Source organism: Rhamphochromis sp. 'chilingali', assembly GCF_963969265.1.
Source record: "Rhamphochromis sp. 'chilingali' genome assembly, chromosome: 13".
NCBI classification, from domain to species: Eukaryota; Metazoa; Chordata; class Actinopteri; order Cichliformes; family Cichlidae; genus Rhamphochromis; species Rhamphochromis sp. 'chilingali'.
The window spans coordinates 32,759,216-32,774,741 of record NC_137940.1 but is presented as its reverse complement, the minus strand read 5'-3'; the positions used below and the strand labels follow the sequence as shown (position 1 = coordinate 32,774,741).

Sequence of the window (15,526 nt, the reverse complement as noted above, 5' to 3'; positions counted from 1 at the left end):
TGAAAGGCAAAAATAAAATGGAAATAGGATGTTGGAGTGCATATTTTACATCTTCAGCTACCTGGGCAGTCGGTACAGTGTAGCTCTCCATGCATTGCCCACGTGTCATATATTACCTACAAAATAGCAATTCTGTGATACTCGGTGTAGATAATTAATCAGCATCCTTGTATACTTGAAGAATAAGATAGCACTTTCCCTGCACTGTGGTGTCACAGTGTGCGTATATGTATTATTATTATTAGTCAGTTGGAATAATGTGTCTGATTAATGTGTCTGATCTAACTTGCTCTCTAATTTGCTTTCCCCTGCTGTCCACCACGTCCCCCCTGTGAAGTTCTTATGCTTCACTATAACTTAGTTAACTTCCATTGATGTTAATCTCATTTTATTTTGAAAGGCACCACCTTAAGGAATTGGTAGTGGGATCCATTTTTAGCATGGTCTCTGTGTTTTTAATAAAAGTGTTCATATTGCCAGAGTACTGAAAACGTATCTCAAAATGAAGTGATATGTAATATCACTTCATCTTTTCCTGCGCGCTGTTCCAAATATTTTGCCAAGAACGTTAACAGATACAGGTAGGTCCACAGGTTTTTGGCCAAATAATAAAAATAAAAAGATTAATTTTTACCCCAGTTACTTTCAAACCTCTGAAAAATCAGATATATGACAATGCCAGTGAGTGCAACACTTTTGTCACACTCCTTGCACTTCAGTCAGAAACTCATTGTATGATTTAAAAATGCACAGTGGTGGATTACAGAGAGAAAACTCAAGAAAAATATGCCACTGTCCACAAACTTATGGACCTAACTGAGCAGAGTATCCTGATCCACAGATGAACTCCCGACTGCAGCTGGTAGTCCTTGTTCTGCTCTGAAGCCTCCGTGAGCTTGAGCATTTTAACCACTTTTCCACCTGCCACAGGTTCTCATTAGAGTGTCCCTGCAGCTTGCAATGGATCTCTGAGGCAGAACATGGGCTACTGTCACCAGCTGCAGTCAAAGACTGTCGATGGAGCTGAATGATATTGAAAACCTCCACATCAGTGATCTGACTAACGAGTCAGCCAGTCAGGAAAACACAAGGCAGGGAAGGCTGGGGCTAGCTAGGGGATTCTCCAATAGTGGACTGATCGTGGATGGAACCTTTTTCTTGGAGTCTTGATGCATTCAAGTTGATTCTGTTCATCTGGACGCTGGTTTGAGCGCGGAGTCAAGGAGGCCATTTACGTGAAAAGGGAAAGACCATCTCTGAATCGAGGAGGGGCCCTAAGGGTACATCTTTCGCCATCTTACAATGCTGTGATTGCAGAAATTCCCCAACTCTCTGTGAATGGTACTCATGGCCATTGATCAGTGGTCTTTGATCAGTGGGTTTTGGTCAGTGGTTGTTGATCAATGGTCATGCAAATTTGCATAATTAAGATTAAGGAACTGACCTCCCAGCCCATTGTTCCTTCAGTGGGCTGGTTTCAGTCATTATGCAAATGTACTGTTTATGAGATCGGGGAAACCTGCAGTCAGCTGAGACTGAAGAAGTCACTTGGATGAGTGACGAAACGTTTCTCCCACAAAACGCTACGTCCAGATGAACAGAATCAACTTTTGGAGACTTTTTCTTGGAGGTATTTAAATATGCTAAAATGAGTTGCCAGTTACACTCTGACTAGTCTGCCCCACTAAAGTCTCTATGTTGGGAAATTCTGCTTTGCAGCCGATACTGAAGCAGAGAAATATGCTATAACTTTGAAGGAAGGATAAGAAATCAGCCCCATATAAGTATTCAGCGTATTTTTCAGGTGGTGCAGTGAAGTAAAGGCTAATAAATAAACAAAACAAAACACTGCTATACTTTAAATATCTTTCAAATGAATTAGGTCATACAGAGTGTTGTCTGTTCATGTCTGAAGGCAGCAGTTTTTATACTGGTCATCAGCTTCCTCTGGGCTGCATCAGCCTGCCCCCACGATCTCTCTCCAAGAACTCTTTGTCTGCTTTTGTGTGTCTTTGTCATCTTGTAGCTTCACACACGAACAGTGACGGAAGAGGGAAGGGGAAAAAAAAAAGAAGTGCTTGAAAGAAAAATACACATCCAGCCTACTCTTTTCCCTGTACGGACATAACTCGCTGCTATCTGAAATGGTAGTGACTGCCATCTTATTAGTACTTTTTTTTTTTTTTTTAAATTTCTCAAACAGACATTATCATGTGGGAGTAAGACATTTCTGTCAGCTCTAATAGAGCAGCCGACACAAATCTCAGCAATCTAAAACATCAGGTTTTAGTGTCATTCCCTCAGAAAGAAAGAGGACTTAGTGCACACAAATAACAGCCGTAGGGTTCCAGAGGGTAATGGAGTAATTAAACACGTTGTCATCGTTGCATTGTTTCTCTCGACTGCCGGAATTTCATTATCACTCTCTGTGTTTACTGTGTCTTATTGTGATTAATGGAAATGTTTGGACATTACCTGACACTGATGTAGCCAAGGCATGCGGCAGGAGAGGAGGTGAATAATTTGCTTCCAAAAATCGTTAAGTTACAACTGGTCCCATTTGACATGCCTAAACACTCTAAATCTGTTTTTACAGCTACTAATGCAGTCATTAGCGATGAAGTAGCAATGGGATTTGCACTTCTTTGATGACACTGGGTGTGTTTTGGATTCTATAGATTGACACATGGTGACACCTACCAGTTCAAACTTGTTTTTACTCGGTGGCTCAGCTGTTTAGCTTTCTGTCCTCCCAGAAAGCTAAACAGCTAAAGTTCTCTGGAGCTAAAGAGGTAAAGGATAAGAACAGAAAAACTATTTAAGAAGAATGCTTGCTATTGGCCAGATTAGTCCAGAATTATGTTGAATACAAAATTAAAATAGTTTTTTTTTAAATCTGTGATGGAAGAGTTTAAAAAAAAATGTGGTCAACATGTCAGACCGGATACTTGTTTAAAACTCAGTTTCACAGTAATATGTATTCCACACTCATTCTGCAGTGCATGATTATTATTTGCTGTTAAACTATATCTGTCATCGTATCCACACTTGATGCAGACAAAGTAATATCTATAGTTAGGTGTAATAGGGTTTGGTTCCCGTAACTGTCAGTGTCAGTTTCCTAGCAACCAATTTACCCATTACTAAAGTTAGACAGTCAGAAAGACGATTTTTAAAGTCTGTAAAATATCACGCTTTCATATGCTGAATTTATCAAATTACAATGTGTGAAACAAATCTCTCATAATGATGCTCATTTTGCCTTTTATTTGATAGCTGCAGATAGCCAACAGGAAATGTGGGAAAGACAGCAGGAAATGTGATGCAGTGAAAGGTACACCTGGTTGGGAGTTGACCTGGAACATTGTGCTGTTTTGCATTGCACTTTAAAGTTTTTGTTGACCCGCAGTGTTGTCGTCTCTTTGCTTTTGGCTACAGCTGGCAGATCTACAATGCAGTTGTGCTTTGGTGAAGATAGTACAGCATTTAGCTGCTATACAGTTAGGTAATTAACCATGGATTGGTTAGAGATTAAAACAAAGGTAACGTCAGTAAATATTGGTCTTGGATTCAAAAGGGTGGAAACGGACAAATTATAGGTGATTACTTTGCTCGGTAACTGCTCTGTGTCTTGCTAACAAGTTCACCAAATCAGCCTAAAACAAGTGCTGTAACAAGTTTCCACTGTGGGTAAACAAAATCAGTTATTCCAGCAAATCCTGATGTCACAGTCGGGCTCACCAGTTCACTTCAGCACCAGTAAAACACCGATAACTGTAGTTTTGGTCCAGTTCTCCCTGTCAGAGCTGCAGTCTGTCTCCTTCAGGCAGATTTGTTTTTCTTTAGAAAGGAAGCTTTTCACTACTCAGGAGTCCTGGCTTCAAATGGCCCGGGGCATGTTAGTCGACACAGACGAGTACTAACAAGACCTAGTGTGTGATATAAGCCTTATGTACAGCCTGCAGCTAATCAGCACATGATGAACGGGTGACTTAATGGAGACGATTTATCTGTCGGAGGTTTTCCATCTGAACGAGCTTTATTCAGGTTCATCATTCGATCTATCAGCTCTTAGACAAGCTGTGCACCTGAGACAGTTTCACACTGTCACATTAAACTCCTTTTTTTTCCTAAGAAGACTTGATAGAGAGTAGAGAGAGTCACTTTGGGAGATCTTAGTGAGACATATACAGGGAAGTGTGCTGTGTTTAAAGGGTGAAATTAAGTGGTATTTACAATTAATGAGGCAATGGGGGGTGGTGAAAACGGCGAAGACTAGAGAATCCTCGAGAAGGAAAGACATCTGTGGGATTTAGCTTCTCTTCCTCGCTCTCTTAAAAACCAGCTTGCTTCATGTACAGTCTCAGTGCGTACCCAGTTGGCACAATGCCTCCTGGCAAGGATTAGCTAAAATGAGAGCTGTCCCCTGTGTGTTCATACGTAACTTTGAAACTGTCCCTCGCAGAACGATTATGTGCTTATCAGATTATCCTAACATGTTCACAGCAACCAAAATAGGATGCATGAGCATAGGGGGAAAAAGAAGAAACTTGATTTGTATGAGTTTATGGTACGGTTTCCTGGAAGCGCTGCAGATGTCCTCAGGCTAACACTGCTGAGTCCACACGTTCATGGATATGCGGGTGAGAAAAACACTTGGGTATCACATATATCAAAAGCAGCCACAGCCAGCATTATCACCCTGCCAGCAATTTACACTTACAAGCATGTGCAGTGACTTGATTCGAGTAGGGAATGATTTGGAGCATACTGGCCACTCATAGATACTAGTATTTATTCAGCATTTACCTTGCTGCAAAAAGAGCTCATTATATTCTTACTTTGTTTAAGTTACAGTCACCTCCTTGTTATCCAGGTTGGAAGTCGCTGTATGGTCTCCTTTTTCATAAGTGAAACACAAACTGAACCACATTACCTGTTTATTTTTTGTCACAGGGTAGCTTATTATTCTTTGGACTGTAGCCTCAGCGTGAGTTTATTTATTAGCTTCGCGGGCCGTGAAGTTACTCGTTCATATTGTGCTGTGCTTCTCAGCCCTCGCTGACGGGACTCCGAGCCTGCTGGTTCTCATTCTATCCGTCTAATCAGGGACCGAGTTACACCTGCGATGCCACGTGGATGCAATTAACTGACTGGCTGGGAAATAGTAGCAGCACTGTAAGCCCTGAAAACACAAACTGAGAGCCACTCGTGTGAAGAATTGCTGACACCAATAAACCTTTTTTTTCCCCCCCCAGAAGGACAAATATCAAAACACCTTCCCCCCCCCCCCTTATTTTTCTATCTTCACCTAAATGAAGATTCATTTAAATATAGAACTAGGAATTAAAATTAGAATTACTGTTGAACAAGTAGCTGAATGAATTAATTCAAACTGAAGCTTGATACTCACTGTGATGACTGTGAGGTTGTTCAGATCACCAATCATGAGGTGAAGCATAAACCGATCAAAGACTCTTGTTTGCACACAGAAGCCTGTTTATAATGTCAGCAAAGCACTTGTGCAACACGTTAGCAATGTAGCTAGTCATGCTTGTGTTATTTTGTAACGTTTTTGGTTGTAGTATCAACTTGGTGTTAGATTTATGCACAAACTGTAACTCATTTGTAGTTTTTGAAGTTTCCAGTGTTACTTTAAAGGGTATTTCTTCATTTCTTAATAGCATTGTCATTATTGTACTAATGAAAATGGATATTATATGAGCTCTGTCTTACTGTCACTTTGAATGAAGATGTGCTGTACACTTCAATGCACTGAAATATCCGGTTCTTCCATTTCCAAACTTGTAGAATGAAAACTGAACCAGTCGTCCACAAGCAGGAAATGGAGACAGTTTGCCTTTAAAGTATCAGTTGCACCTCTTGAAACAAACAGCATTTAGGCAGGGTTATTGAAGAAAAAGCTCTCCTGCATTAATATACACTCATCACCCTCTTTATTAGATACAAGTTGCTAGAACTGGCTTGAACCTTGTTTTTCCTTCAGACCTGCCTTCATTCGTCATTAGAGCAGGGCGATATGACCAAAAATATTTATCACGATATACATTTTAAATTTTGCTATAACGATATAACTGACGATATAATTGGCACTAGACAAAATACTTTACAACTCCACAACTTTATTAGTGCAAAAAACCCCATCAATGTATTTTCACTTAAACAAGCAGCTGTTTTTTATGTGCATTAAAGTTATATAAAAATTTAACAGTGCAAATGCAAAATCCTTGCTGACAGTTTAACCAAAAAGCATTTCCAGTGGAAACTGGCTGACATATCCTCAGCATAACCATGTATAATATCCACAAAACTTAAAAAGAGGTTATACACATAATACGGTAATATCATGTTGAAGCACAGTACGTATCACTCAGCGAGGCTCCTGCCTACGATAGCCGTAATGCTCCGACAGCCCATCAAGCGGTGTGGCTTCGTAGCTTAGCAAAGTCGTACTAAAACATTTGACAGATTTCCGAGTGCCGTGTACGACATAAAATCATTTCGAGGTCAGTAAACACAACCAGAATTCATACATAAGGCACACGGGATTATAAGTTTTTTCAGAAAAATCAAAGGATTGATTTTAAGTGTGCTGTATTTTCCAAAAACATGGTAATATCGACGGCCCGCTAGCATGCACTACCAAAAATAGTGCTTTGTTGTGTATCTGACGGACGAAAGTTAAACCAGTTCCACACCACTGAAGTTGCAGCATTTTTACAAACCAATTCTGGTTCATCTGTTTCATTCAACAATCCGCTTTCGCCCTTCTCATTCTGCGCCGCCGCCATGCTTTTTCCGCCATGTGTGTATGAAAACAAAGGCACTGCGCATGCGTGTTTTACCCATATTCTATCGCGATATTTCATTTTCTTATCGTTGTCCAACATTATACCGGTATTACTGTGAACGGTATGATATGTTCCGGCCCTATTTGTCATGACATAGATCCAAAAAGATGCACAGCACTACACACTTGCTTCAGATTTGTTAGCTGCACATTCATGATACAAATCTCCCATTGTACCACAAATGAAAGCTCTATTGAATTGAGATCTGGTGATATGAGATTTGTGACATAGTGTGTTATCTTCTGGAAGTAGCCATCAGATGATGTGTGGTAAAGGAATGAACATGGTAAAAAGGGGCCCAAAACATGAAAATTCCCCCCACACCTACTACCAACCTGAACCGTTGATATAAGGCAGGACTACTGGTGTGCTTTGACGATGTTTACACCAAATTCTGACCTTACCATATGAATGTTGGCGCAGAAATATTGACTCATCAGATCAGGCAACATTTTTTCAGTCTTCTCTTGACCAGCTTTGGTGAGCCTGTGCAAACTGTGCCCTCAGTTTTCCTGTTCTTGGCACATCCCACTTTTCAGTTATTTATTTGTAAAAAATGTTTGGAATCATGTATGATTTTCGTTCCACTGCTCACGTGTACACCACTTTGTGTTGGTTTTTCACGTGGAATTCCAATAAAATTGATTCATGTTTGTGGCTGTAATGTGACAAAATGTGGGAAAGTTCAAGGGGGCTGAATACTTTTGCAAGCCACTGTAAGTGGCTATTGTAGCTCATCTGTTTCTAGGTTTGATGTTAATAGATGCTCTACTGCATCTTCCTTCCCTATTCTGATGCTCAGTTTGAACTTCAAAAGGTTATCTTGACCATATCTACATGCCCTAAATGCACTGATTTTTCTGCCATGTGATTGGCTAATTAGATATTTGTATTAATGAGCAGTTGATCAGTTGTTCCTAATGAAGTGCGTAGTGAATGTACATTTTCATTAGGACCAGTTGGACACTAAAGTAGGAAATGTCTCCATGAAATGTACTACTGTGCACAGAATATGTTCTAAAACCAAAATGAGGTGTTTCAAATCATAGTGAAAAGTTATGCAGAGGTAAGGCAGAGAAAGCAAGTGTTAAAACTACTTCCTGTTGGATGAGGTGCCATCAAATGTATTGTTTGTTTGGGCTTCAGTTTGACATTTAGGGGTAATCGGTTTACAATTAAAATAACTGAATAATCATAATGGGAAAAAAATGAAATTTGCTCATTGTAGTAATTGGAGTTTTATATCACCTGGATGTAATGAGAACGTGATTGCACTATTCATCACAGACCTGTGTAACATTTTATATTAGATGTGATGAGGGCTGCAACTCATGGGTATTTTTGTTATTGATCTGTTCAGGTATTTATTCAGTTTAACAAATAGCAATCACAGGTTGGTATGGTCCAAAAAATTAAAAGACATCTTCTTGTTCTTATTTCAGTCCAACCCTCAAATATTATTTGCAGTTTAAAATAGAAATCTAATAGCTAAGTGTAATACTTAGCTGTTTATCTGGCTAAATACATAGCCATAAATTGAAAAGACATTCTCGCCATATATACACTACAGACATTTTTGCTTAATTTAATTAGTTTTGTGTCCTCCGACTTTTTAATTATTGCTTGCTGTGACAGTTTAAGCCTTATTAATTACGCTTCAGTTGTATTCACAATCATTTCTTTTTTCTTGTCTCTCTTTTAGCCAACAACACTCTGCTCGGTGGAGGTGGAGGTAAGTTACCACCTGTCTGATCCTTTGGTCGTCTATGTTTGTGTGCCTGCCAAGATACGTGCAGGCCTCAGCTGTTATTAATGGCATGGCTTTGTGGTGCAAATGGTCGTCTGTGGAAACCAAATAATTTAAAATTGTCGCACTTCTTTTAATCAGATGATGCAGTGCAATTTACGAGCCAAAAAGAGCGAGCGAGCGTGCGTGCGTGTGTGTTGGTGTACGTGTTTGCGAGTGTTTTATGCCCCATGTGTGGTGTCTGTCTATATTTTTCTTTGTGTAAGGTAGCAGGTAGCTCTTTGTTGTGGCAGGTGTTCAAGGTGCTTTTGCATGCAGCTTGTGAGGGTGTGTGCCTATGTCTGTGTGTGTGTCTGTGCTTTTTACGTGTTTGCAGGTGTGAAGTCAATAGTTCGTAATTTATGGGTGTGGAGTGCTGTGGAAATAAACATTTTTCAGTGTATTGTTGACTCAGTGCTTTGCTGCGGGTGTGTGATGTTTGACGTCCGTGGGTAATCGATACTTGCAATAAATCTGTATTGCTAATGCAGTAGCCAGATTCACTAAAACATGTGCGCACGCACCTTACTCAACTTGTGTGTGTGTGTGTGTTTGTTAATGCTTGCAAATTTGGGTGCTGGTGCATTTGCCTGTGGTCGTTTTCTTTGTCTTCATTTGGCCAAACAGCTTTAGCCTTTCAGCCCGGCTCGCTCACACTGCCGTTTTTAACCTTCCTATTTGTATGTTAGTCTGCATGCAGCCTTTTTCTTTGCAGTCTCTGTGGTGAAGTATCAAGTGGTGCACCTGCATGTCTGTATATTCGCGTGTATGTGCATTCGTATGTCAGCTTACAACCGTGCATCTGCTTGCCTGAAATGATCTACTGAAGTCCTGAGTGTCCATATGCACACATACACGACACACACACACACGGGCTCCACCTTAACTGATAAACACCAGCTGAGGCTCAAGCCACAAAAATGGATGCCACACTCTTCCTGTTGCCACACACACACACACATGCAGTCAAGCACCTCGAGATCTACAGCGTCGTTTGATGTTGTCCTGAGGTCTCTGATGGCTTTACAAAGACAGATGGTTTCTAGAGAGCCCTCTAACATGTGAATGCATCACACTGGGTGCATTAGTGCCCGTGTAAAGCATGTTTATGTTGATCACTGTGGTTTAGTTAATGTTTTTATTCAGTTAAATTTAACCACAGCAGCTGTTTTCATTGTAAACATTTCCACCGACCAGCTGAACGAGCCAACATTAAGAGCCACCATCTGAATCTGTCTATTCTCTCTTTCTGTGCCACTCTGCACCATTTCCCCCCCCTTGCTCAGTTGATTTCCCTCATTTCTTATTGTATGTATTTTTCTGTCTCCACCTCCCTTTTCAGCTCTGTCCTTTGGGGTTTGCTAAGGCAGATAGAGCCTGGAGTAGGTGTTAATTAGAGATAGGTAAGGGTAGTGACAAGAGGAAGAATGGAACAAACAAGAGAGAGGGAGGGAAACGATGCTTAGAGAAAGAAGACGAGAAAGACGAGAGCGATGACGGCCACTTGGGATCGACAGATGCAAGCGGAGGGCCAAGTGGGGAAAAAACACACACACAAAAATCATTTACTATACATCTACATTTGCCAGGATCACACTCTGCACTGAGTAACCATGCATTCATTCATTCAGCTTTAGTGAGTTGTTTTTTCCATCAAAGGTGAGGCAACAAAAGGTCTTTACGGTTCTTTACCTCTCAGTCTCAAGGGTACCTGGGTAAATGTCATTCAGTTAGATCAAACGCACACCTGTCGACATTGTTTTTCTCACTTCAATCTGGAGGAGTGCTGAGCTGATGCAGTGCATCAACAACAAACTCAAGGGCAGGAAATTAACCTTTTTTTATGTCCACTGGCTGCTGTTGCTCATTTATTCCTGAGCTTATCTGCTATTTCAACATTTCACTGCTTTGATTGATTTTCTAAATGGAACAGAAAGCCAAGATGATAGAGGTTTAGTCAGCCAGACAGTTACCATTATCTTTGTATAAACATTTATTCATGTAGACATGAACATATATCAGTTTAATCTCTGAATGGATGCTGTTAAAATTGTTAGAGCCAACACAGATTCTTCTTCTAGGTCACCATATGTCAGTGCGTACCTTTGGGATGAATGGCACGCTAAAGTGTTTTTTCACTGGCATGTGGCCTCCAAGAAGTATCAGCTTTCACTGATACAGCGTGCAGCTGTTTTCTGCATTTCAAGACATTGTAAACAATCTTTAAGGATGAAAACTACAGTTTCCTTATTCATTTAGCAGGGTAGCCATGGGGTTTTAAGTGCAGTTTAACACATAAGTCAGCAGTTCGTGAACAGTGTTGTCACTCAACAGTAATTTCATAGCTTTGATACTATATTTTCAGAGCATTTTCATTCCATGGGGGGAATTTATTTCCTTATCTATGAGCATTCTGCCTTCTTTCTGATTTCAACTGCACACCTGTGAAGTTTCCCGACTGGACTGTACACCTTTATGCTCACCGTTGTGGCCCTTTTGAACAGCGACAAATACTGAAAGTGACTTTAATCACTGTATCACTTTGCTTCCTGTTATAATTTTTTCCACTTCTGTATCAGTGATAATGCAGAGGATTTTTTTTGAGTGGGGACATCTGTTGTTCAGGAGGAGACTGCCGCAAGTCCAGGAAACATTGAGTGCCAGTATGAATGGTGACCAAGCTGTGACGACGACACAGCGGGCATGCAACACAATAAATTACCTTAAAAGGGGATTTAGGTGATGTAGGAGAGACGAGCCGTGATGTAGTGACAAGATTATATAGCTTTAAAATTATATAGCACTCTTCTATATATTTGAGCATTCAGAACAACTTGTATTGCATGGCACACTGGCTTCCTTTTTCAGCTCTGAAGATTGCACGTTGGTCACCCACCACACTTCTATTACAATAAGCAGTAAAGAAAATTGGTATCACAAGAACCAAACCCCTGAAACGAAGTTTGTGAACCCAGACGCAGGTTGCCTGGTTGGTAATTTTCCTGTTACATGCAGAGCAATCACAGAAGCCAGCAAAAAAACACTTTTCAAGTAAAAATCGTCTATGAGCAAAATATTAAGATAGAAATTGAGATCTGGAATTCAGCTTTAAGCACTTGTCAAACCAAATCATGTGATCATACATTCAAAACCCTCACTTGCTGTGATGTTCCAGTTTCATAATAACAAGTTACTGATCAAACAGAGACACAGTTACAGACACACAGACAGTTGCTGTCAGAGATCCTGCTCTGGGTCTGTAGGGACAGATTGCACAGGATGTGAGCCAGCCACAAAGACACTGCCGGCTTATGATTGGTTTAGGTTTTAAGACAGTGCACAATAGATGAGCACAGTCCCAATTAAAATTTCATCCACTTGCATTTTTTCATTTCGATGGGGAAACACGAAAGAAAATGTTGCACAGCTAAAAAATTCAGGCTGAAATTGCATGAGATGACATCTGTAATCAATCCTCAAGAACAACGATGGAGTTTGAAACCCGGTACTGGAAGTCTCTCGGCTCTCGTCCTTGTGTGTCTGCAGCCCTTTTTGGGTTTTTTTTTTTTGCTTTCTCCTTGTCTGGATGGGGAGAAAAATACAGGCAGAGAAGAATAGGCTTGTCTGCTTGTCTTTCAGAACAAATGAACAGGAGAGCATGTATTGTGAATGAAGGGAGAGAATTTTGGAGCATGGAGATGAGACTAGAGACAAAGAGCACTTAGTGTACCTTCCGCATGCAGACAGTGCTGTCAGCCGCATACATAAATTCATCTGTTTCACTGCTGTTAGCAACACTCATATATGCGTGTGCGTGCGTGCGTGTCTGTGTGCGCAAGAGTTCACGGTAGTAACACTTAACAGGTTGCGCTGCATTTGTTTGTGAGTTCAAGTTTGCACAGGTGCCTATACAGAATCGTAGGAGAGGCAGCGTGCGTGTTTGTGCGTCCATCCACCACCAGAACCATCCTTAATGTTGCCTTGGCAACAAGCTGACTGAAGTAAATGAGTGTCCCGGCTCTGCTGAGGGATTGTGGGAAAGCAATATGCCAGCGTTCCGCCCCATTAGTTTGACAGACAGCCTGTTTGGCCTATAAGAGGTCAGCTGGCAAGGGCAATCGTATTAGTATTCCATAGGAGAGACTTCAGGATTGGTTTTACTCTTATGCCAAGCTACCAATGAGTGTGTGTTTTCTTATGTGTGGATGTGTTTGTTGAGGGTGGGCGGTTTGAGGTAAAGCTTGTCGTGGCACAGAACAATAGCAGAGAATGTGTGTGTGTGTGCGAGTGTGTGTGTTTGTTTTTGTGCCCTGCTGGAGGTTGCAGGCTCCGCGCCAGATAAGCATATCGCCAATTATCACTTCACAGTCCCCCTACATCCCCTCCCTCTCTCCCCCAGAGTCAGTCAATACAGAGCCTGCGAGGGAGATGTGATAACACCTAAACTGGTCAGCCGCCTGTTTAACAGGGTAAAGAAGCCAAAACACTAATTTCAATCCTTCCTGTATTCATCCATGCATTGCATCCTTTTAATCTATTCCTCTCTGGAACCCTGCTTAACATTCATCTCTCCCTTCTTTGTTTTTAGTCTCACCCACTCTTTTCACCTACACACCTTTTATTTATTTATTTGTTTTACACTTGATCCCCTTCCAAAGCCATTTCTTTTTGTCCAACTGTGCTCTTCAGTCTCCCGTCTCGTCGTTCTCTGTCTGTGTGTGAGTGTCTCTCCATTCCCCATTGTTTTTATTTATTTATTTATTTATTTTTTTGTTTGTGCACTCCATCTCTGATTCCCCAAAAGACCGAGCTTCAATAGCAGAAAACGGTGAAGTGATATTTAGTATGATAATCAAGGCTAAATTATGAATTTTGCATGATTTTTTTTTTTAGGATGAAAATTAATTTGGCATATTTCATGTTTTGTGTGTTTTTGTGTGTCTAGTGATATAAATGTGTTCCCTGGTTATTGTGTTATAATCGGTTGATGTCTATTGGTTGCATTAGGTGTAGCCAATTAAGACTAATGGTCGAGTAGTTCACATGCTTCATTTGCACAGAGTCAGTGGAGTATGAACAACAAGTATCCTTTGACACCAAACTCATTGCTCGTTTTAAATGACTCGGTGTCTAAGTGGCTTATAAAGACCTGATATTGGTGGTATTTTTTATTAAGGCAATGTCAGTTTGACTTTTTTGCTTCCCAAGAAAAGTGATTTTCATTTGTGATGAATTTATTTATTTTTTACATTCATAAGCATAAACAATACAGACAAACAGCCTTTACAAAATCCAGTTCCTATGCAATAAAAGACCAAAAGGAAATCAACAGAAACATATAAATTACATAAATCAATTAGAGTGAGGCTTCAGACTGCTGGAATATTATTGTTGTGTCTGAAATCCCTGCCTTGTACTAGAATTGTACTAGAGAAGACAGTATCACGACCAAAATGTTTGCAATAAATTCAGTCAGATTAATAATAATATTGGGAAGATGAGAAGTTCAGTCATTCAAGAGGCTCAGAGTAGCGCCACTACTCCTCTATGTCAAAAGGAGCCAGTTGAGGTGGTTCGGGCATCTTATTGGGGTGCCTCTTGGCCGCCTCCTGGGTGTTCCTGGCATGTACCACTAGAAGGACCCCCCGGGCCAGGCCCAGGACATGCTGAAAAGATGTATTTCTTGACTGACCTGGAAATGCCTCAGTGTTATTGTAGAGAGACACATAACAGACAAGTTGTACTCTTCAGCATAGACTGACTAAGACTGATTTCAAGGTATTGGCAGTCTGCCTGCGTTTATAAAGTAGGCAGCAAAGGTAAGGAATAATTGCTAATCTGTCTGAGAGTGGCTGCATCAGATTGGAGATCTGTGCAACTGCCTCGTGATCAAAAGTGGTTAGCCAGAAATTGAGGGTGTTACAAACTTAATCTCTGGGGAAGTTTGTTACTAGAACTACTTGCAATTGGTCTCTTACAGCAAGAAATTTCAGTGCAGTCACTGAGCAAACACTGGTTATTATTTTTGAACCCCCTACTGGCAAGGATGCTTCCATGCTATTGTTACTCTGTATTGGGACTGAGCCATGAGCAACTCAGGTTCAAGTGCTGTAAAAGTTACAAGTTAATGTAGTTAGAATCAAACGCATCAAGTCCCTAGAAATAAAGGAGGTCATGAAATTCACATTGATCTATCCTGGGTCCTATATTCAGATCAGTTAAAGACAGCAGTCATGAAAAGTTTTATTTTCAACATCAGTAGAAGTGGTTGCAGCCTGCTTACATCATAAATCTTACTGGCATCTGATATTTTCTGGAAATCAATAACAAGCCTCCTAAAAGAGCAACAATAGAGAGCAAGAGCTCCACGGTGAAAATAGACAGTAAAAAAAAGTGAAACCTCACAATTCTCTCCCAAGTGCTTCTCTTATAACACTCATTGTTTTCCAACTGTGTATGTGTGTGTCAAAGAACGGCATGTTTCAGTATGAGGGCGTACAAAATTACAGGCATACTTTATAGTACTTGTGGTGAGTAGAAAAAACTTCCTACCAGCTCCTCTGATTATTAATCGTGTATAAAAAGTTATAAAGTAACCCTTAGCTATTAAACAACAATGGATGTTAAAAAGTTTTAGAAAAAACTTTTAATAGCTAACTTGATCAACAGGAAGAATACATTATAAATGTGAAAGAAGCCATTTCTGTTGTGATAAAGTCAACACCTGCGCTGTAATGACATTTCTCTGGTGGCCTGCTGAGGCTAATCTACCGAACACCTCGTCACCATATCAAAAACCACTCATTACATTACATAATGGCACCTAACAGGCTCACCGTTAAATAGGTTATTATTGCACTTGATCACA

General features: G+C 40.5%; 1 protein-coding gene across 1 annotated transcript in view; it reads left to right on the top strand.

Moving 5' to 3' along the window:
• Positions 1 to 15,526, top strand: part of macrod1 (mono-ADP ribosylhydrolase 1) — a 148,942-nt gene that overhangs the window by 74,974 nt on the left and 58,442 nt on the right. Inside the window, exon 4 of the mRNA XM_080901673.1 lies at positions 8,575 to 8,604. Coding sequence (XP_080757799.1) covers positions 8,575 to 8,604 — 30 coding nt within the window. The remainder of the gene's footprint in view (positions 1 to 8,574; positions 8,605 to 15,526) is intronic.